The 21537-nt window shown below is 36.8% G+C and overlaps 1 protein-coding gene across 4 annotated transcripts; it reads right to left on the bottom strand.

The window, feature by feature from the left end:
• Positions 1–116: 116 nt before the first annotated feature.
• LOC129888988 (protein LONG AFTER FAR-RED 3) lies at positions 117–20797 on the bottom strand. Of its 4 annotated transcripts, none has more exons than XM_055964073.1 (15): positions 20585–20797; positions 20337–20497; positions 18311–18412; positions 10072–10144; positions 8841–8947; positions 8637–8760; positions 4479–4673; positions 3469–3554; positions 2980–3087; positions 2621–2716; positions 2433–2531; positions 2231–2305; positions 1818–1949; positions 1596–1711; positions 117–673 (listed from the first exon to the last, which is right to left on the bottom strand). In XM_055964073.1, exons 1-15 carry the CDS (start codon positions 20679–20681, stop codon positions 475–477), a joined length of 1770 nt encoding a protein of 589 aa, XP_055820048.1. In that variant the 5' UTR covers positions 20682–20797; the 3' UTR covers positions 117–474. The 4 variants fall into 4 exon arrangements, with proteins under 4 accessions (XP_055820048.1, XP_055820049.1, XP_055820050.1 ...); XM_055964074.1 differs by having other exon boundaries at positions 20671–20795; XM_055964075.1 differs by lacking the exons at positions 18311–18412; positions 20337–20497; positions 20585–20797 and adding an exon at positions 13467–13665.
• Between the last annotated feature and the right edge of the window lie 740 nt (positions 20798–21537).

Below are 21537 nucleotides of genomic sequence, written 5' to 3' on the forward strand. Positions count from 1 at the left end.
TTTCAATGCACGTCATGAATATACAACTAAAATATTTTTAATAAAATAATATATTCCGTTAATAAGAAAAAAATAAAAAATAATTATAATAGATCTTGAATTCAATATAATAGGCATGTTTCAATACACGTGGTGAATATATAACTAAAATATTTACTTTAAAGAGTTGTATATGAGCTCCTAAGTTCGCTTCCATATTTATACATGAGCCCCAGATTTGTATAACAACAAATTTTATTAAACTGTGGCTATGATTCACAATTATGTGAAATTATAGTTATATTAAATAATACACTAGTAATGTTTGCCAATTTGCATAGTTTTTCCTAAATTTTACATATTCCTTTATACCAGTTTCAAGACTCGTTATAAAAGTGAAGCCAGCCAAGTTCAATTAGCATATCGCGCTTCTTGACTGGTGCAACGATTTCCATTTTATGTAATCCATTTTCAGCATAATTGTCGTTGCCTGTGCTATTCACTTTTATCTTCAGGTCTTATGGAGTAAGCCTTAGAACCACCAACATATGTTGCCTCCACATCAGCAGAAACTTCAGTTGCAAAGTCTTCCCATGAATTAGTTGACAAAACCACAAAATCCGCGTATTTTCCCGGAGATAGTGAACCAACATATTTTTCAAGAAAACATGCATGAGCAGCCGAAATGGTGTACCTGCCAGAGAAAAAAAAGCCACGAAACGTAATGACAACAACATACCCAATGTAATACCACAAGTAGGGCCTGGGGAGGACAGTGTACACAGAATTTCAAGAGGCATGTTCTTGAAAAAAATACAACTCAAGGATATAATGAACCTCGTGATGGGTCCAAGTTCTTTCTGTTACACTGACTTTGTTCACCAGATATTGGAAAACATGCCAGCGACATTTAGAAATGTTAGTTTTGGTGGGAAAGAGTAAATGAATTGCAACTATTCTGTTTATCTTTTTCTTTTTTTGGTTAACGATTGGTGCCGTGGCCAACTTGCACGAACCTCGCCTATTTCACCGGGTACTAGCTGCCACCCACTAGCACAGGTATCGAGTAACTGGTCACTACGGTTTACGAAGATGAGAAGAAATTATCTAGTGTTTTTTTAATCTCTATTGGATTTGAATCTTGGCATCTAAAGTTTGAACCCACTTCATTATCGATTAAGACACACCCTTGGTTACAAAAAATGAAGTGCACTTTGATTTCGAAGCAACAATTTAACACATACTCGGCCCAGCATGTGTCATTGGCTTAACTGACTACTGTATCATCTATGAAGATTTCTATCTTATCACTGTGTACCTTTTATGAAATGAGACCTTAGCTGTAACTAATTGTTGCTACTCATCATTTCAAATGTCAAATTAAATTCAACCAGAGAGCTGAACTAATAGCGGCAGATTAGTTAGTCGACTATGATATTGATTTCCCCCCTATTGATAAGTTAAAGTGGCTTCTCACTGGTCCTGCTCAAATGAGTTCCAGGTTCACAGGAAAAACACCATAGATTTGCTACATAAAGTATTACTATATTAATGAGCAGATAAGAGTGGACTGCCGAAAAAATAAATAGGTTGAGCAGAATAACACCACTACTTACGCTTCTAACGCATTTTCGAGACACAAGCACTCTGATGGAATCCAAGCCTTTTCCCAACCAGGAGGTATTCTCTTCATCGATGTCTTTATGCTTTTCAATGGATTAATGTCTGCTACCTGAAAGGGGACAGCAACAAATACATGACATAACAATAATTAACAAGAAACTGAGTACTGAATTACTGAAAGAAACATAAACAGATGAAATCCAGAAATCACATACTGGCCAATCTGAGCCGAATGCCAATTGTGCATTGTTTGTCAGGAGTGACTTGAACAGATAAGATCCTCTTTCTGCCCTTTCAGAACCAAGTTTTTTAGTTGCAGAATCAGCATCATCCAATAAGTGATCTGGCTGTTCATTTGGAATTTTTTATAAAATATTATTCGAGGTCTTGAAAACTTAGAAATTGATATCAATTGCTCAATGCTGAGAAAAATGGATACGGATAAAGTTTGTTAGTCCTGGGTTCTTTCATATAATTTACATAGAGATTTAAATGTGAGTTTCTAAACATTTAATCAATGCTGTGACTTAAAAGCACGGATGCCCCAATCCTCATTATTTATTATATATATGAACAGAATTAGTCTAAACAGGAAAGAATGAGATAGAACAACCATCTGAAAAGTAACCTGCACTGAAGCAATTACAGATTGTTCACCAAAACGAGCCACTGTTCCTGGAGCCAAATGTTGAGCATGCTCAATCTGTGTAGTAGTAGCAGCAATATTTAGAGATAACTTGAAGATTCTACTCCTCGAAGGAACAACTGACCTCAAAAGTAGAGTTTTAATTGATTGATGAATCTCTAGTCTTTTGAGCAAGTGGATATACCCTATATCGTCGGTCTCTAATTTGTTTCTCAGATACCAAAGAAGCATACATGTCCAATATCAAGTCATTAGCTCTGTCACCTATAGCATGGATGCTGACCTGAAATGTAACTTGCAGCCCTAAGACCAGTCAATTTTGCAACTTCAAGAGAGTTGAAATGGTAGATAAAAATAAAACAAGCTAAAGACCTGAAGGCCATATTTATCTGAAGAAAGAGTCATGTTGTATAGACCATCCAGATCCACCACATGTAGCCCGTAATTGTTTTGATCATCAGCATATGGCTACAAGACACATGAAAGATATCAGAAGACCAAATACAATGAAGTCCCCCACCCCCTTCCCCTGGGTTGCATCCCAATGGGCCATGTTACTTTGAATTGCCCATGCAGAATGAAAATGGAATTGGTATTCAGAATAGTACTTGCCAAACAAGCAGGTCACGATGTCCAACAATGCATAGAGGAGATAGAATCCACAATAGAGAATTGAGAGAAATTTGTGTTTTAGAGAGGCTCTTCCAAAGCACAAAGCAGCTTATTCTTACCTCATGAAACAATGCACTGTTAGATCCTAAAGATCCATCAGCAAAAGCCTTGACACCCCCCAAATATATCCATTGGCTCAGCACGCGGCCTGACTTGCTGATAAGATCCTGAATACCAGTAGAAGATAATCAAGCTTAGTAAAAATGCATTTGAAGAGAAATGCAACATGATATTCTAATCCTACAAGGGTGAAGGAGGGGTTGGGGAGGTACTTGCAAAGATAAATACGAAACTTTAGAACCTCAGAATCCTTTTTAATCAGAAGATCTGCACCTTTTCCACATTTTTCTATACTCACTGACCAAGATAAGGTACAGAACCATCTGCAACATTAGCTTATCCCATTTCAGTTTTTAGTATGTTCGTAAAGCAATTTTACATATTCTGAAGGGTCGCACATGAGATCATGTTGACTGGTTTATCAAAAAATCAGATCTCCATATGCAAGGAAAAAATCTAAAAGTAAAGCACTGTTAATAATGGCATACCACTAACCGCGACCAAGTCTCCATTGGAAAGAATAAGCAAACTCTGGTCATCATATTTCCTGACAAATCTCCCCATTTATATACATCTGCAATTATAAGGGAAGCATTGACTAAGCTAATGATTACATAAATGTTCTACCTATAGCTAGAAGAATAACTAAATGAGCATGACAAATTGAGAGGCAGTTGAGGTAGATCTTCAGTGTTTAGCATTCGACCACCCAGCCCTGAACCATTCTTTGTGGCCTCTCGCTCTAAGCCCACAGCCCGCTTTCAGACTCCCTTTCCCCTCCAAGAAGTGGATGCAGTTTCTGATTATTTTCGGAGGAACCCCAACTTCCAATTTCCACCAAAAGAGTGCGAAAGCAAACGACCAGCCAGAGGAGAGGGGAGGGTGTTGATATAGAAATAGATGTCATTGTAGTTTTACCTTAGACCTTAACTAATCTGCATGTTAACAGAGACGTTCTTTTCCCTTTATTTTTTCTCTGTATGTGATAAATTTTCAGTAACTGATTTGGTTCCCACGCTTCTTTCATCATCTTAGTTACATCTTGCCAAGAAACTAAGCAATACAATCACGGCATACACTGCTATATCTTACTGGAAATTCCATTGGGTCAGGTTTCAATGCTGAGGCCAACAGATGCTTAACATCTTCTCAGTCCCCCAATACCTCGCCCCTGCTGGATTATGGAGCAATTCCCTCAAAACTTTGGTCCATTGCGATACTTCAGTTAGTGAAAGAGGAAAAGAAACTGTAGTTGTTAAGCTTCTTTTTTAACATGTTCAACAGACCAACTTCTATATCCTAGTTAAAAAGCTAGAAAGTTGGACCAATTTGCTCATCTCATCTCTGATCAAGTAATTTATCTTTGAAATGTTTAAAGTACCTATATTACAATTATAAAAAGGCATTATCATTTCTAGTTAAGTAACCAGACCATAGTATTCCTAAAAAGAAAAGAAAAGTGATCTAATTCCATCTTATTTCTTGTTGAAACTGAAACCTGAAAAATCCTCCCATGGGTACTCAGGTGAAGACCCTGGAAAATATCTGCCGAAGTCTACAACTGTTGTCACACCCCTCTTTAATGCATGATTGCTAGCTCTTAACAGAGCTTCCCTCCTTTCATCAACTGAGGCTTCTGGGATGTGGGAAAGGACAAGCTTCATAGCAGAATCGATCAACAGACCAGTAGGTTCTGCAGTAAAAGATCCAAAGAAAGTAAGGATCTTCTCTAAACTTGTTTGAGCATGTAAAATTTTAGCGAACTTCATTCCAGTTGATCCGGTTAATTTTTTTCATTTATTTTTTATAAGGCAGTCGATCTGACTACTTCATCGATTCCAGACTGTTAATCATAATTGTGACCATTAGTTTTCACTACTACATTTTAGTATGAATGAAAAGGTAAAACCATATATGTATGCATAACTGAACAACTTTCACAATAAAAAACCGAAAAAGATTATAGACATGCTTCAGAAATATTAAAAATCACATTACATTGTGTTGAGTTGCAGAACAGACACTTCGCTCAACACTAATGCAAAGGCAATGGCTATCTTAATCAAACACGGAAGCATCAAAAAGTACATAGATCCATTTCATTGGGTGCTTAAAAGATGAATGATATTTGACGCAGTATAAGGTTCTCATAGTTATAGATTACTGCCTCGCTTATTTTCTTGACCCACATGACCTCAAAGCTTAGTAAACTATATAAGAAACTTAGACTGTGACAGGCAATACATGACCTAGGTTAGCTGAAACTAAACCTTGACACTTCCATGATATTGGCGATTAACAAAAGATGCCAAACTATTGACAGATTATACACCCAACAATACTGCTACAGGTAAAGGACGTCCTGAGTGCATTTAATTATTTCCATTAATATAGAAATTAAGAGGAGCCTAAACACATATTTTGTTGCACTTACACCGATGAAGAATGGGAAATTTTACATCCTTTAGACGTACAAGTCAACTGGAAAACATCTATCATATTTTCACAAAAACGCTTTAATTTAGGCTTAAGAAGGCCATAGATTCCATGATGACAATATCCCGAAATACTTTTATGGAAGGAAGACAGATTTTAGATGCACATTTAATAGCAAACAGTTAATGGACTCCAAGATAAAAAGTAGGGAAGCATGTATACTGTGCAAATTGAATCTAGAAAAAGCATATGACAATGTTAAGGAGAACTCGTGGACTTCGCATGGAGATGATGGGGTTTGAAGAGAGATGGACACAATAGATAAATTTAGGATGACTGCTGTCAAATTCTCAGACCTAGTTTCAGAACCACAGAGGTTTCTTCGAAAGTTCAGCGGGTCTACAACAAGGTGATCCTACATCTACACATGCTGTTCATTATGGTTATGGACTATGTTGCTCAGACTCTTCAAAAATCTCAACGGGTGCGTGTTGGATTCTCCAAAACCAGTGTATTTTTGGAGAATACGACACGGATGCGGCATCAAAAGTGAAGAGTCCACACAACTTAGGTTATGAAAGCACCTAAGAAGATAACGGAATAGAGCAATTGTTGAAGGGTGCTTGAGGGGATTCACATTTCACACTACCAAATAAAGGAAAGACGGTGTAGTGATTAGCTCCGACACTTGAAGAAACTGTTATGATTTTAGACAGTCTGAGCTTGAAAATAAATCTGAAGAAGGACAAGATCATTCCAATGGTGACATACAGAACATTGAACATTTAGCAATGGTCCTGAGCTGTAAGATTGGCTCTTTTTCGGAGTCTTAAACAACCGTATGGAATCTAATGACGAGAGAGTTGAGAAGAGGCTAGCAAGGTGACAGAAAAATATCCAACGAAAGTGGAAAGAGAGCACTAGGAGAGCGACTACTGCTAAAGAGCACTCTTTCCAGTACACAAAAATGCTACTCATCTTTAGTATCCGCACTAAGAATTGTTGCAAAAAGATTAGAAAGACTGTAGAGAAATGCTATAGAATACCATCTAGTGAATTGGAGAATAGAAATATCCTGCATGAAAGTTATGTGTTAGGGTTAAGAACTTGATGGTTGTCTTACAAACTCCCAGGGAAAATAACTTGATGGTTGTCTTACAGAACTCCCAGGGAAATCCATTTAGAGGTTTTGGCAAGGAGTGTCATGTGTTGTAGAGGACAGTCATTATCGACAAGTATAGAATTCAAGTGGGATAGGAGGACTAACCAGATTATGTTGCCACACAATGCAACTCTTTGGATGAAGACAATAGAAGTGTGGGGATTTTAATGGATATGCTAGTTTTATACACCAAGGAACTAGAACAATTTCTAAAACAAACTCTATGGAGAAACAGAGTGATGACGTCTCTTCATAGATGCCTTCCAGTCCATCTCCAATATCCTGATCAGTAGACACCAGCAATGGCGCAATTTAGAGGGAAACAGAGGTGGAATTTTATGGGACCTGAATTTTAGGACAAACCTCCAAGATTAGAGATGGAAGAGCTCAACAGGTTGGCTGGATTACTATACCAACAAAAGAATGTCATTTATGGATAAAGAAAATGAGAAATGGGAAAAACAGAGGAATGAATTATCACATTTAAGTTTTTATGTCATAACCTAAAAGGAGTGATAGAGAATCCCCTCACTCTTCAATGAGGGTTCTTAAGACAATGAGATAAGTGTCTTAATTCACTTTAACAGAGGCATGGGAGCCACCCTAACAGTACAGAATTTGAGAAGGATAATCTACATCAGATGATGCTTTATGTCAAGAAAGTGAAAGATGATGTCAATCATTAATTGTTTCGTGCTCCATTACATACTGGCTATACTATATCTTGAGGAAACTGTTTGGAGTTGAGTTGCTGCTGCCATCACTATGAGAAGAAGGGCATGGAAAGTAGCTCTTCTGTACTCATGCGAACCAATAGGACGAGGATAGGAGAGGAAAACAAGAGCTCTTGAAGGAATTGAAAATAACTTTTGTACACATTAGTTGACTATTTTTTCTTTTTGTGAAGTGCAAATATGACATTCCAAAGACTATTGATGATTGAATGCTCTTATAGAAAGACATGTTTTGGGGTGGGATTCTTTACTTCTGTAAACATCTTAGACAGGGTTCCTATCAGTTCAATAAACTAATATCTTTATTAAAAATGATTCCAAACACAAAAAACCTTTCAAACTTATTGTCATGGTTAACCAGAATAAAAAAATGAATCATTTTGGTGATTTATAAACATAGAAAACGTAGGAAAGCCAACACCTACAAATTCCAGTTGCATGTAATGGTCCAAATTCAGTAGAAAAATTTAATTTATTTTAAAGAATCTAGTCATCAACAATAATCAACCACCAAAGTTATCCTAAATAAAAGTATTTATTTATAGCAATGGGATTAAGATTTAGGTATAATTCAAAAAATAAATGTGAGCCTTACTGGTTAAATATAGCTGCAATCTTTAGGTGAACTGAAAATAGTCTAGGTTCAAGTGAGAAAATATTTCCATTGACCTACCTAATGGTTGTTTGTAAGGGGCCATTTGACAAGATCTGCATTGCTGAACAAAGAAACGGAGTGATATATGTGTTGGAAAAACGCGGACTAACACAAAAATATATATGGTCAAAGTAGTAGAAATAAAATGAAAAATATAATGACACCAAGAATTTTACGTGGAAACCCTTTTAAATAAGGGGAAAAACCACGGGCCAAGAGGAGCAACTGATATCACTGTAGTAAGAAATTTTACACTGGGTAGTACCAAGTACAATACTCAAAAAATGACTACCGCACACTCAAAAGGAATTACACTCTTTGGATCTCCCACCTTACTAAAAATATCGCTCACACTCTATTTTTTCTTCACAGGCTATTTTTTTATAGTCTATGGAATACCTCACTTTGTTCTCTAATATTTTTCTCTCTTTGAATTTTTTGGTGTGTTAAATAAGGAGCTGAAGAACTCCTTTTAGAGGAACTCTTCCCACCAACCTTGCCTACCCTTTTTGACAAAAACGCGGAGAAAATTGCAATTGCAAATTGCTAAGCAGCAACATTTGACTTTAAGAGTCTGCAGTCTTCTTTTGTTTAACTTGTTATCAGCCTTTTATGACAAATAAAAAGTAGGGACTGGACCCCACAATATGAAGATGAGAAATGAATTACCCCCGTCATTATTCCTAACAATAGCTCCACCATTTGGATTCTCATTGTTACGTGAAATTCCACCAAGTGTTAGAGCGAATGTATTAGCTAAGCCCATATGACCATCCATCCTAGTTAAGAAGACCTGCATATGAAATACCCAATCTTAAACAAGAGATTGATGTATCTAAAACAAAAGAATGTAATTTCATGAAAATGTCTTACTGGATTATGAGGAGTAATGCTATCAATCCACGATGCCATTGGTAAATCACCTCCCCAAATATCATTATTCCAACCGCCACCCAGTAACCAAGAACCTTGTTTCACATCTATTAAAATTTCCAAAGACAGACATTATAAATTGATACTAATTAGTGTCAATTCAAGACAGCCAATACTATATATATTATGCATTCATTTTCTTTAGAAAAAATCCTCAATGGACTTCCAGGATTAAGCCTCTTCTTCTTCAAAGTGCATGCTTTTCTTTGTTAGCATATGACACACTTGGTCGACTTATCTCTCACAGATGACAATAAAAGGAGAAAACCCAAAGGCGTTGTAGTCAACTATTTTCAATAAGTAAAAATGGTTTGATATTCTCAGAAAACTTAGAGAGGGCAATCATTTCAAAGAAAGAATAACAAATATGTTATTTCCAAAAAAAAAAGATAGCTAATTGTATCTGATAGGTAAAAAACAATCTTTGGCATTGCCAAAATTTATAGCGAGCTGAAAAGGGTATATCATGTGACATTTGCTCCTTATACATAACCTTTATCCAAAGTCGCGAAAAATTTCAAACTAAATTGAGCAAGTAAAAGAATGAGCCAGGTTATGTTTCAGACGCAAATATGTACCTTTAAGTTTCTATTCAAATTTAGTAACTACTTTTGTAATACATATTTCCAGTGTCCTATTCTCAATCACTAGCAGATACATCTATTTAGCATCAGCTATATCTATTATTTAAAGTCACCCCTATTCAAAACAGAGTTCAGAAGCAATCAGACACGTGCTTTAGTGCCTTTGATGCCTGAACATAAGCACCGTGTGATCAAAGTGAAGTGCCAACCTGCGCTACACCAAGCTTCAGGTCTTAAATGCTCGTCAATTGAGCTTTCAACAATACTGTTTTGAGTAAACTACATTAAAGCATACAGATACAAATCAAAGTACATATTCCAATTCTTCAATAATTATTACTGAAATTAGCCCCTTTTCAAACTTGTAATAAGTGGGAAAGTACAATAATTATTATCGAAATTAGCCCCTTTCAAATTTGTAATATATGGGAAAGTAATTGAAAATGTCTGCTGACAAGGAGGAATGTACAATCTCTTACCTAGTGACAAGAAAGGGGTTGATCTAGGTATCAGCCAAGGAAAAGATGGAACGTGTCAAAGTGACAAACATTATAGTTTTATGAGCAGCTGGACAACCACAAACTTACTTGCAACTGCTTTTCTAATTTTGTCCACAAAAAGATCTTTTGTATTTACTCCACGAAGCTCCACTAGTGCCATCTGCCAACGTTAATAACAGGTTAGGAGAAATACAATATTTTGTTTTAATTTGTAGAGAAACTACTATAACAAACTAATAGCATTTGACTGATAGAGTGTTTGAGTAACTATTTGTACAATCATATGATGTCTAAGTGTGAATAGAGTTCAAAAACTAAAAACCTGAGAGTTTGATCCTTTGTAACAACTCCTTTGTTGATCAGTATCGGAAAGAATAGACATAGCATTTGAAACAATATTCCATCTTGCCTTGTTTGAAGGTTGTGAAAGTAGAGAAACAAAAGATATTTAAAGGTTCCAATGTCCCCATTCACAAACTAAATTAGAATGTGTCATGCTTCCTCTTCTTATTTTTTTGGGTATAAAGAGCAATGAGCAAAAGGGAGACGTGCTATGCATGTCTAATCACCTCCCCATGTTCCCGTTTGGCCTACCTCTACTCTCCCGACTCCTGTTACAGTCAACCTCTCATACCTTATCACGGGTGAATCCACACACCTCTTCTTCACATGCTCGAACCATCTTAGTCTTGCCCAGATGGTTTGACATCTTGTCTGCACAACCCTCAGTAAATGGGGTAGTAAAGAGGAAGATAAGCGCCTTATTGAGACTGCTCGCACTCTTCTCATTCAATCCCATGTTCCCCCAAGTTTTTTGGGTGATGCAGTTCTCACGTCTTGTTATTAATTAATCGGATGCCCGCATCTTCCATTCAGAATCAAATTCCTCATTCAATATTATTTCCAAAATCACCTTTATATTTTCTTCCCAAACCTTCTCCAATACGATTACTTCTACATCTCCGGCCATAGTGCCATCACTCTTGACTTAACATCGGTGTCCTCGTCAAGCATCAGGCCCAGATGATTTACATCTTGCGTCGGACCCTGCACCTACTGCAAACTTCTCTCCTCCTAGTCTACCAATTCACTATGAAAAGGTATACAATCCACTCGAAATACGAATCCCCTCTATACCTTCTTAAGGTATCATCATTTATTCTCACCACATTATGCCTTTGTATTATTTTTATCATTTGTTTTCATCCCTAAGTCTATAGGTGAAGCACTTCCTCATCCAGGATGGCGACAGGCTATGACGAGATGTCTAATTTACAAGTGAGTTGTAATTGGGAGTTTTGTTCCTCTTCCTTTAGTAAATCAATTGTTGGTTGATGTTGGGTTTATGCAGTCAAAAATTAGCCAGGACGGCCAAGTTGATCGTCTTAAGGTCCGTCTTGTTTCCAAGGGGTATACTTAGAAATTTGGGCTTCATTACAGTGATACTTTTTCTCCCATAGACAATCTATGTTGCTCGGGCTCCTTAAAAATGTTGTCACACCCGTGTCGTATCTTACAAAATGCATTACTTTTGGAGGATCCGACACACAGCTAGCCGATGATATTTTTTAGAAGTCCGAGCAACATAGGCCAAAACAACATTTGTACACCTTTTTCTATCTGTAAACTTACAGAACTTATGATTATATTATAGCACCATTACATGTATATATACACTAGCAAGAACTTCTACCAAAGACAAGAAAATATCCAACAGATCTCTCCTATGATTCTCACAGATCTCTCCTACGATTCAGCAAACTATATAAGGTAATATAATATTTACAATATTCCATCACACTCACCTTCAAGTTGGAGCATATATATTGATCATGCCCAACTTGTTACACAAATAGTTAACTCGATCTCCATTCAACGCCTTTGTGAACAAATCAGCTAGTTGCTCTCCTTTCTTCATATAGCTCGTGGAAATTAAGTTTTCTTGAATCTTTTCACGAATAAAATGGCAGTCCACCTTTATATGCTTAGTTCTTTCATGATTCACTAGATTTGAGGCGATATGAAGGGCAGCTTGATTATCACACCAAAGTTTCGCTGGTGTGGGATACTTCAACCCAACTTCACTTAAGAGGTGATATATCCATATAATCTCACATGTGGATTGTGCCATAGCTTTATACTCGAATTCTGCACTAGATCGAGATACAACATTTTGTTTCTTACTTCTCCATGATACCAAATTTCCACCCACAAAGACACAGTAGCCAGTAGTAGACCTTCTATCAATCTTGGATCCAGCCCAATCAGCGTCTGCAAAACACTCTATGTGAGTATCTCCATTGTTTCTATATACTATGCCAAGTCCAAGGGCGCCTTTCAAGTAACATAATATTTGTTCCAAAGCTGCCCAATGTTTGACTATAGGCATGGACATGAACTGACTAACAACACTTACAGCAAAAGCAATATCCGGACGAGTTACAGTGAGATAGTTTAATTAATATCCAGACGAGTTACAGTGAAATAGTTTAATTTCCCAACTAATCTCCTGTATCTCTCTGGATCATCGAAGGGATCACCATCATCTTTTGTTAGTTGCATATTGGGAATCATTGGAGTACTGCAAGGCTTGGCTGCCAACTTTCCAATTTTCTCAAGCAGGTCTAGGATATACTTCCTTTGAGATAAAAATATTTCCTTCTTGCTCCTACTTATCTCTATTCCCAAGAAGTATTTCAACTGTCCCAAATCTTTCGTTTGAAACATAGAATGCAAGAATGATTTGAGAGAAGATACTCCTGCATAATCACTCCTGGTGATGACAATGTCATCAACATATACAACAAGAAGAATAATGCCAACTGTTGATTGTCTGTAGAAGACCGAATGATCACATTTGCTCTTTGTAAGCCCAAACTTCTGAACTACCTCACTAAATTTTCCAAACCAAGCACGTGGACTCTGTTTCAGACCATACAAGGATTTCTTCAGGTGACAGACTTTCCCATTCTCCCCCTGAGCAACAAAACCGGGTGGTTGCTTCATATACACTTCGTCTTGGAGATCACCATGAAGAAATGCATTCTTAATATCCAACTGATGTAGCGGCCAATTTTGAGAAGCAGCTAGAGAGAAACAAGCGGACAGAATTAAGTTTGGCCACCGGAGAAAAAGTATCAAAATAATCCATCCCATAAGTCTGAGCATATCCTTTAGCCACCAGTCTGGATTTAAGCATAGCCACAGAACCATCAGTATTCACTTTGACCGTAAAAACCCATTTACATCCCACTGCCTTCTTCCCTTCTGGTAAGTCCACCAAATCCCAAGTGTGATTTTCATCTAATACATGTATCTCCTCGAGCATTGCATCATACTACCCAGGTGACTCAAAGCTTCCCGAACTGTTTTGGGTACAAAGATAGAATCTAGAGAAGCAATCAAAGAGCAAGATGCGGGAGGAAAGTGGTCATATGAGATAAAATTAGCAATGGAATAAATTGATTGACACTGACGCTTACCTTTGCGAAGAGCAATAGGAATGTCAAGATTTTCTGTTGGAGAGGGATTGACTGGAGTAGGATCTGATGACGAAAGAGTTGGTGCAGGACACATATCATTGGTCGCTTGTCGCCTGGAATAAACTTGAACTATCGGCGGCTTTGTTTGAGCAGGAGGAACATCATAAGACACATTTTCAGTTAACTGCTCAACACTACCAGGAACTTCCTTATGGTGTTCTGATCTCGGTGGAGTGGTCATATAGATGAGCCATTCTTCTTCTTCCTGTCCCTGAGGGGAAGAAGTGTCAGGAGAGGAAAAAAATGATATGTTCTCAGAGAACACCACCTCTATCGACACCATATATATGTTAAGGGTTGGAGAGTAGCCCCGATAACCCTTTTGTAAGCGAGAATATCCCAAAAAGACACACTTCAAGGCCTTTGGATCTAGTTTAGTAACATGAGGCTACACATCACGAACATAACCAGTACTCCCAAATACCCTTGGCTCTAATGAAAATAATGGCTTATTAGGAAAGAGAACATCATAGGGAATATCATCATTTAGCACCGTGGATGGCATGCGATTAATTAAAAAGCTAGTTGTGGATACCGCATCCGCCCAAAATTGCTTAGGTACCTTCATTTGGAATAGCAAAGCACGAGCAGTCTCGAGCAAATGTCTTTTTTTTCTCTCAGCCACAGCATTTTGAGAGGGTGTATCCACACACGAAGATTGATGAAGAATACCATACTAATTCATGTAGTTGTGAAATGATGCTGACATGAATTCTTTAGCATTGTCACTCCTCAATACATGTACAGAAGCATTAAATTGTGTCTTAATCTCAGTACAAAAATTGGAGAAATGGGAGAACACTTCAGAACGATTTTTCATAAAGTAAATCCATGTCATTCGGGAAAAATCATCCACAAACGTAACAAAATATCTAAAACCAACTTTAGACACAACTGGACATGGCCCCCAAACATCTGAATGAACTAATTCAAAAGCAAAATCAGCCCGCTTATTATTTCTAGGACTTAACGAGCTTCTGTGGTGTTTTGCAAAATGACAAGACTTACAATCTATTGAAGGTACATTACGAAACTGAGGACATAATTTCTTTAAAACTCGAAGGGATGGATGTCCCAAACGACATTGTGCTTCAAATGACGAGACAATACTGGAGCAAGCAATTGATGGAGGCACCCATTCATCAAGAATGTAGAGACCGTTTGATGATACATTTCCTTTACCAATAATCTACTTCGTCATAAGATCCGGAAAAAGACAATAATCGGGAAATAATGAGACAAAAAATTGTAGTTCTTTAGTAAGTTTACTCACAGAAATTAGATTAAAGGCAAGACTAGGTATGCCTAGCACTGAGGACAAAGTAATAGCTGAAGTGGGGTTAACGGTCCCAGATCCCTCAATGGTATAACTAGACCCATCAGCTATGGTAACAGAGGATGGTACTTTATGTGACCGGAATTTAGAGATTATTTTGGGATTACCTGTCATGTGATATGTGGCACCCGAATCAATGATCCAATTGCTTGAGGAGAAAATGAGACATTTGTTACCTGACTCAGTAAGGGCAGGGGCTGGAACACTTTCATTCATTGATTCCTGATACTTTGTAAGTCTGGCATACTCATTGGTGGAGATTGTAACAGTTGAGGGTGAACTAGAAGTGGCAGCAATAGTGGCAGTCTGAGTTTGTTGGTTGCGAGTCTGTAATTTCTTACAGTTTCTCTTTATGTGCCCGATTTCCTTATAATAGCAACAAGTATTGTCATTGTTCCATCTCCCAGCATCATTGTCTCCTCCTTTGTTATTGCTCCATCTCCCAGCATTATTGTTGTAGTTCCACCTTCCTGCATCATTGTTATAGTTCCATTTCCCTGCATCATTGTTATGATTCCATTTCCCTGCATCATTGTTATGGTTCCATTTCCCTACATCATTGTTGTTGTTCCATCTCCTTGCATTATTTCTTCCTCCTCCTCCTTTTGCAACAAGCACATTGGTCTGCCGATTGGATGGAGTACTAACACCCGACTGAAAACATCTTTGAGAGAAGTGATCTCAGAACTAGAGAGAATCTGTGATTTTGCAGTCTCAAACTCTAAGGGGAGTCCAGCCAAAAAACTCATTATCGCCATTTGTTCCCTCTGAGCTTGCTGCACCTTCATATCAGTACTAAATGGTAGAAGTACATTCAGTTCCTTGTAGGTTTTCTTGAACTCCATGAAGTATGTAGTGAGTGACTTAGCTTCCTTCTCAGAACGATAGAAAGCCTTACAAACTTCATAAATCTGAGATAAATTACCTTTGCCAGAATATAAATACTCCAAATAATCCATTAATTCTTTCACAAACTCACAGTGATTTACCAAACCAACTACTTCCTTATCAATAGAGTTTATGATTTGCAAGAGTAGTCAAGCATCTCTAAGCCAAGCCTTTTTAGCATCATCAATTGGAGGATCTTGGACAAGATGGTCATCCTTTTCAACACTACGCAAGTAGACCCTGATTTTTCCTCTCCATTCTAAATAATTAGACCCATTTAATTTAGAATTTGTAACTTAAGATAATGCTGGAACAATTTCAGTCATGGCAGATTTATCCTCAGACATTTTAACTAATGTTTAGACGAGAAATTGATTAAGAAGAGCCAAGGATCAGCAATCTGACACCAAACTGGCCGACAAGAGCAATAAATCAACACCCCGAACTGAACCAAGCACTCACAAAAGCAAAGACAAAAAAACAAATCTGGATCTTATCCGGATAGTGATTTAACACCAGAGAACTATTTGGAAAGCGTTGGAACTAATGAAACGATGCTGGGACAGCAAGCCCAGATGTGTTATGCCAAACCCAAGAAGCCGAAACCTTTCCCAAGATGCTAGGAAAAGTTTCAAATTTTCTGAACCAAGATCATGAGCCCTAGTGGCTCTGATACCATGTAAGTTAACAGAACTTATGATTATATTATAGCAGCATTACATGTATATATACACTAGCAAGAACTTCTACCAAAGGTAAGAAAATATCCTACAGATCTCTCCTATGATTCTTACAGGTCTCTCCTACGATTCAGCAAACTATATAAGGTAATATAATATTTACAATATTCTATCACACTATCCATGGTTGTTCTACGTCATTGGCCCCTTTATCAGTTGGACATTAAGAATGTTTTTCTCCACGGAGACCTTAAAGATGAAGTTTATATGGAGCAACCACCTCATTTGGTTGCTCGGGGGAGTCTAATAGCCTTATATGTTGATCGCATCAATCACTCTGTGGTCTAAAACAATCTTCTCGACCCTAATTTGGAATGTTCAACATAGTAATTCAGGTTTTTGACATGACTCATAGTGAAGCTAATCACTTTGTGTCTTATGGGCATTGTACTCCAAATATGTGTATTTATTTGGTTATGTTGACGATATCGTTATCACCGGCAATAATCAGGATAGTGTTACACATTTAGTCCTAATCAAGCATTATTATTTCACAACAAAAGTATGCCTTAGACATTCTTAAGGCGACAAGAATGACAAGATGTAGACCGATCGACACTCTTATGGATTTGAATGCTAAACCCCTACCACAACAGGGGAAGTCACCTTGTGATCTTGGAATATAAAGAGGATTGGTTGGCAAGTTGAATAATCGAGCAGCAATTAAATTTGATATTTCTTTTTTTGTGCATGTCGTAAGTCAAGTTTTGGATTCTCCCTGTGATAGTCATTGGGATGCAGTTGTTCGAATTCTGCAATATATAAAATAAGCTCGAGGCAAAGGACTACTCTTTGAGGATCGAGGCCATGAGCAGATCATAGATGTTAATTAGGCTGGATCGCCATTTTATCCATGTTCTAGGTCTGGAAATTTGGTTTCTCGAAAGAGTAAGAACAAAATACAATTGCTCGATCTAGTGCAGAAGCAGAATATCAGGTAATGGTCATAGCAACTTGTGAGCTAGTTTAGATCAAACAATTACTCAGAGAATTTCAAATTTTGAGAAATCAGTCATATGAAACTTGTATGAGATAATCAAGTTCAAGCGGCCCTTCATATTGTGTCAATTTGGCATTTCATGAGGACTAAGCACATTGAGATTAATTGTCACTTTATCAAAAAAACGATACACTCAAGAGATATTGTTACATTTGTGAAGTCAAATGATCAACTTGTAGATATTTTCACCAAGTTCCTCATTGGTACTTGTATTAGTTGTATCGGTAACAAGCTTGGAACTTATGACTTATATGCACCAGTTTGAGGGGGCGCTAGAATATTAATGGATATAGTGTCCCACTTGGAAAAGGATTATCATGTACTGTGTAGAATATAACTATAAATAGGGTTCAACATAATAACAAGGATATGAATCTTAATAGCATTTCCCAAGTCTATACTTCTCAGAGGATCATTCATCAAGCATCATGTCCCTACACATCTCAACAAAATAGGATAGTAAAGATGTTTTCATTATCATTCCAAAATATTCATTCTCAACTGGTCAATCCTTTACTCTACCTTGACAGGAATAGGAAACAAAGAAGCGCCAAATGGGAAATGAATCTAATATGTTGTTAATTAAAACCACTCTTCCTCCTGAGGATAGATATTCCTTTTTTTCCAGTTTGATAGTTTCTTTTTCACTTTTCAATGACACGATACAATATCTCAGAAGATTTATGCCCCACACCCAGTAGCACACACAGGCATGAAGTGTTTAAATTACCAACTCTGCAGCCAAACTTTGTCAAGAACCTAGAAAAATGATTAAGCTTGACAAGAAACACAGATATGAGATGGTAGGACAGATGCAAACCAGTAGTCCACCAGGGATGAAGTGCACATGGGAATCAATAAATCCAGGGACCACAATCTTTCCGTCTAGATTTAGTTCCTTGGTCCAAGTTCCTGCCAGTTCCTGCATTTACATGTAACTGAACATAAGCTCTAAATAGAGTGTATGCTTCACCTACTACTTGAATCTTCCTATTGTGTTTCTTTAGCATTTGAGAAAAGATGAAGGGATAAATGAATTAGAAATCAAGTGTGCATCCATGAAACCAAAAATATAAAGTGCGCTTAAATCCCACATTAGATCTAAGATAGCAAAGACCTTCAGATCCTAATTGTACGCAAGTACTGAAAGATGGGACAAACACCTGCATGGACATGTATTATTGGGTCTCATTAGTGTGATCTCATGAAGGCATCAACATATATCCAGAGGAAAGTTCATGAAATCAGTCAGTTGAAAAAGGCAATAGACAATGATCAAATATTAAACGCAAAGCTTCAAAACCAACAGTGATACAACGGAACTACGTGCAAGCTGCAATCTAATGAACTTCAAAGACTGCTTAGTGCTTGAATTAGATGCAAAATCTACGTCTTCTCTAAGGACACTAGACAAGGATGTGGCGTAGTGGTCAATGAAGTGGGTCGAGAACCATGAGGTCTCAGGTTCAACTTCCATCAGAGACAAAAACACTATTGTGATTTATTCTCAACTGTCCTTCCTAGCTGGTACATGTTGATAGTGTAAAATGGCAGGTATCCCGTTGGATTAATTATGGAGCGTGCTAGCTAGTCCGAACACCACGATTACTAAAAAAAATACTCCATCCGGTTCAAAAAGAATGATGTACTTTTCTTTTTAGTCTGTTTCATAAAGAATGACCCATTTTCTTTTTTGACAACACTTTAATTTCAGCTTTTCACGTGGTATGTTTAAGGCTACAAGATTAAAGGACACTTTGGTACATTTGACATAACTTTAATTTAGGACCACAAGATTGAAAAGTCTTCTTTATTTTCTTAAACTCCGTGTCAAGTCAAACTAGGTCATTCTTTCTTAAACGGAGGGAGTACCTGAATAGTAACACTTCTTTATTGCAATGTTTACCCATCCAAACCTTTTTACTCATCCTAAACAGCCACGGTATTTCACCTAACATATAATATACCTTTGTTTCAGTGAATTTTAAGCCTAAATAGCCACACTATTTCACCTAACATATAATATACCTTTGTTTCAGTGAATTTTAAGCACTTGCTAGCAACAAAAGGCAATCTGTTTTATCATTAAAAAGAAAAAAGAGGTCTGCTATTTATCTAAAACTATTACTCCACTACAACAACATACCCAGTGTAACTCCACAAATGGAGGTCTGGAAAGGATAGGATGTATATGAAACTATTACTGTGTCCATCACAAAATGCTCCTCCTACTTTCCCTGCTGAAATGTCCAAAAATGTGTGTGTTGACCCTAAAGGCAAAGCTGAAATACCTTTTCAACACAAACAGATATTCTAAGGACTCATTTTTAATCTTCTCACTCCTCAATACAACTTTATCTTTTATTCTATTGTTCTATACTATAGATGTCAAATATCATAATGGAATATTCAATTTCGTAGGATATGGATTTGTCAAATTTGGACTTAATAGATAATTTGTTTCAATTAATGTGTTACAAGCTTTATCTTTTCACAAACATTCACAAAAAAAAAAAATCAACACTTTTTTTCCAGAAAGAAGTTACTCCCTCAGTTTCAATTTGTTTACCTTACTTTTCCATTTAGTTTGTTTCAAAAAAGTACTTTCCCTACTCTTATAACTCTTATCTTTTAACTATCCATGTGACATGTTTAAGATCACACGGTGTAAGATTCAAAATTCTTACTTTACTTTCTTAAAAATCGTGTCTAAGTCAAAACAGACAAACAAATTAATCCAAACACAAATTCTTAGACTTTACAAAAAGAGTTTCTCCGGAAACCCTTGTAATATTGGAAATCCTAGGAGAATTTAGTCAATGAAAACTGGAAATCAAAAAAAGAACCTTTATAGAAGAGTAATTGCCAACTCGAAGAATTCTTCCATTACGAATAGCCATAGAATCAGCAAAAGGGAGAGCTTCATCACTGGTATAAATGGTCCCATTCGTCACCAACAAATCTGCAACTTCACTTATAATTGAAGAACTTCTCCAGTTCAGCAAATCTGCAAATTAATAAAAGGACCCATTTTTGAATGGTTGAAAATTGAACAAAGAAAAATTGATATAAGCAATAAGTAAGTAGGTAGTACATGTCAAGTAATTTCCATTGTTGTTGAGAAGAGGAATTGAAGCTATGGAAAGAAGGAGGACAAGAGAAGCAGATAAGATAACCCACAACGCATTCATATCTTCCTGTGAATTCAGCTATGGTGTTGATGCAACAGTTGGGAGATTATACAAGTTAAAATTCAATACGTAATTTGCAATTTGCACTCCCTCCGAGCATCTCGTAATTAATTTTAAAAAGGAAAAAGCGTGGCTCATGTATACGCTTATTATTACACATATATCATTTTAATCTAACAAAAATGAAATAATTAATTTTAAAATTAATTTTTTATTAAAAAATAATACATATAAGGATATATTTGTTAAAACGAAATAATGGATGTCATTTTTCCATGTGGGGCCCACCCAACTTGCCCAATTGTTAGCAAATTTCAATTTGCTTTCTACCTTCTATATTAGCTATAAATAGTCGTGTTAGTACAATAATATAGATACACTAATACGAACTCTTTCTCTGATCTCTCTCTTTTTCTTATTTTATTTTTTTTCTTATTTTGTGAAGTTAGTTTATTTTATAACACGTTATCAGCACGAGCCTCCATCGCTTTGAGTTATATTTTTAAGAAGGTAACAAAAGGAGTAAGAATTTTATTTTCTTAAAATGTCTAATATTTCTAAACTTGAATTTGTTGCTCCTGACATATCTGGAAAAGGTTACTCATCATGGGCACTTGATGCCGAAATACATCTAGAATCAATGGTCTGGCAGACATCATCAAAGATGACAATACGACATCTAGTTAAGATCATGCCAAAGCCATGATATTTCTCCGCCACCATCTTGACAAGGGATTAAAATTACACTATCTTACATTAAAGGATCCCCTTAAACTGTGGAAGAATCTTAAAGAAAGATATGACCACCTGAAGTTGGTCATTCTTCTACAGGCACGTCATGATTGGCTAAATCTGA

This window comes from Solanum dulcamara, chromosome 5, assembly GCF_947179165.1.
Source record: "Solanum dulcamara chromosome 5, daSolDulc1.2, whole genome shotgun sequence".
In the NCBI taxonomy this organism is placed as follows: domain Eukaryota; kingdom Viridiplantae; phylum Streptophyta; class Magnoliopsida; order Solanales; family Solanaceae; genus Solanum; species Solanum dulcamara.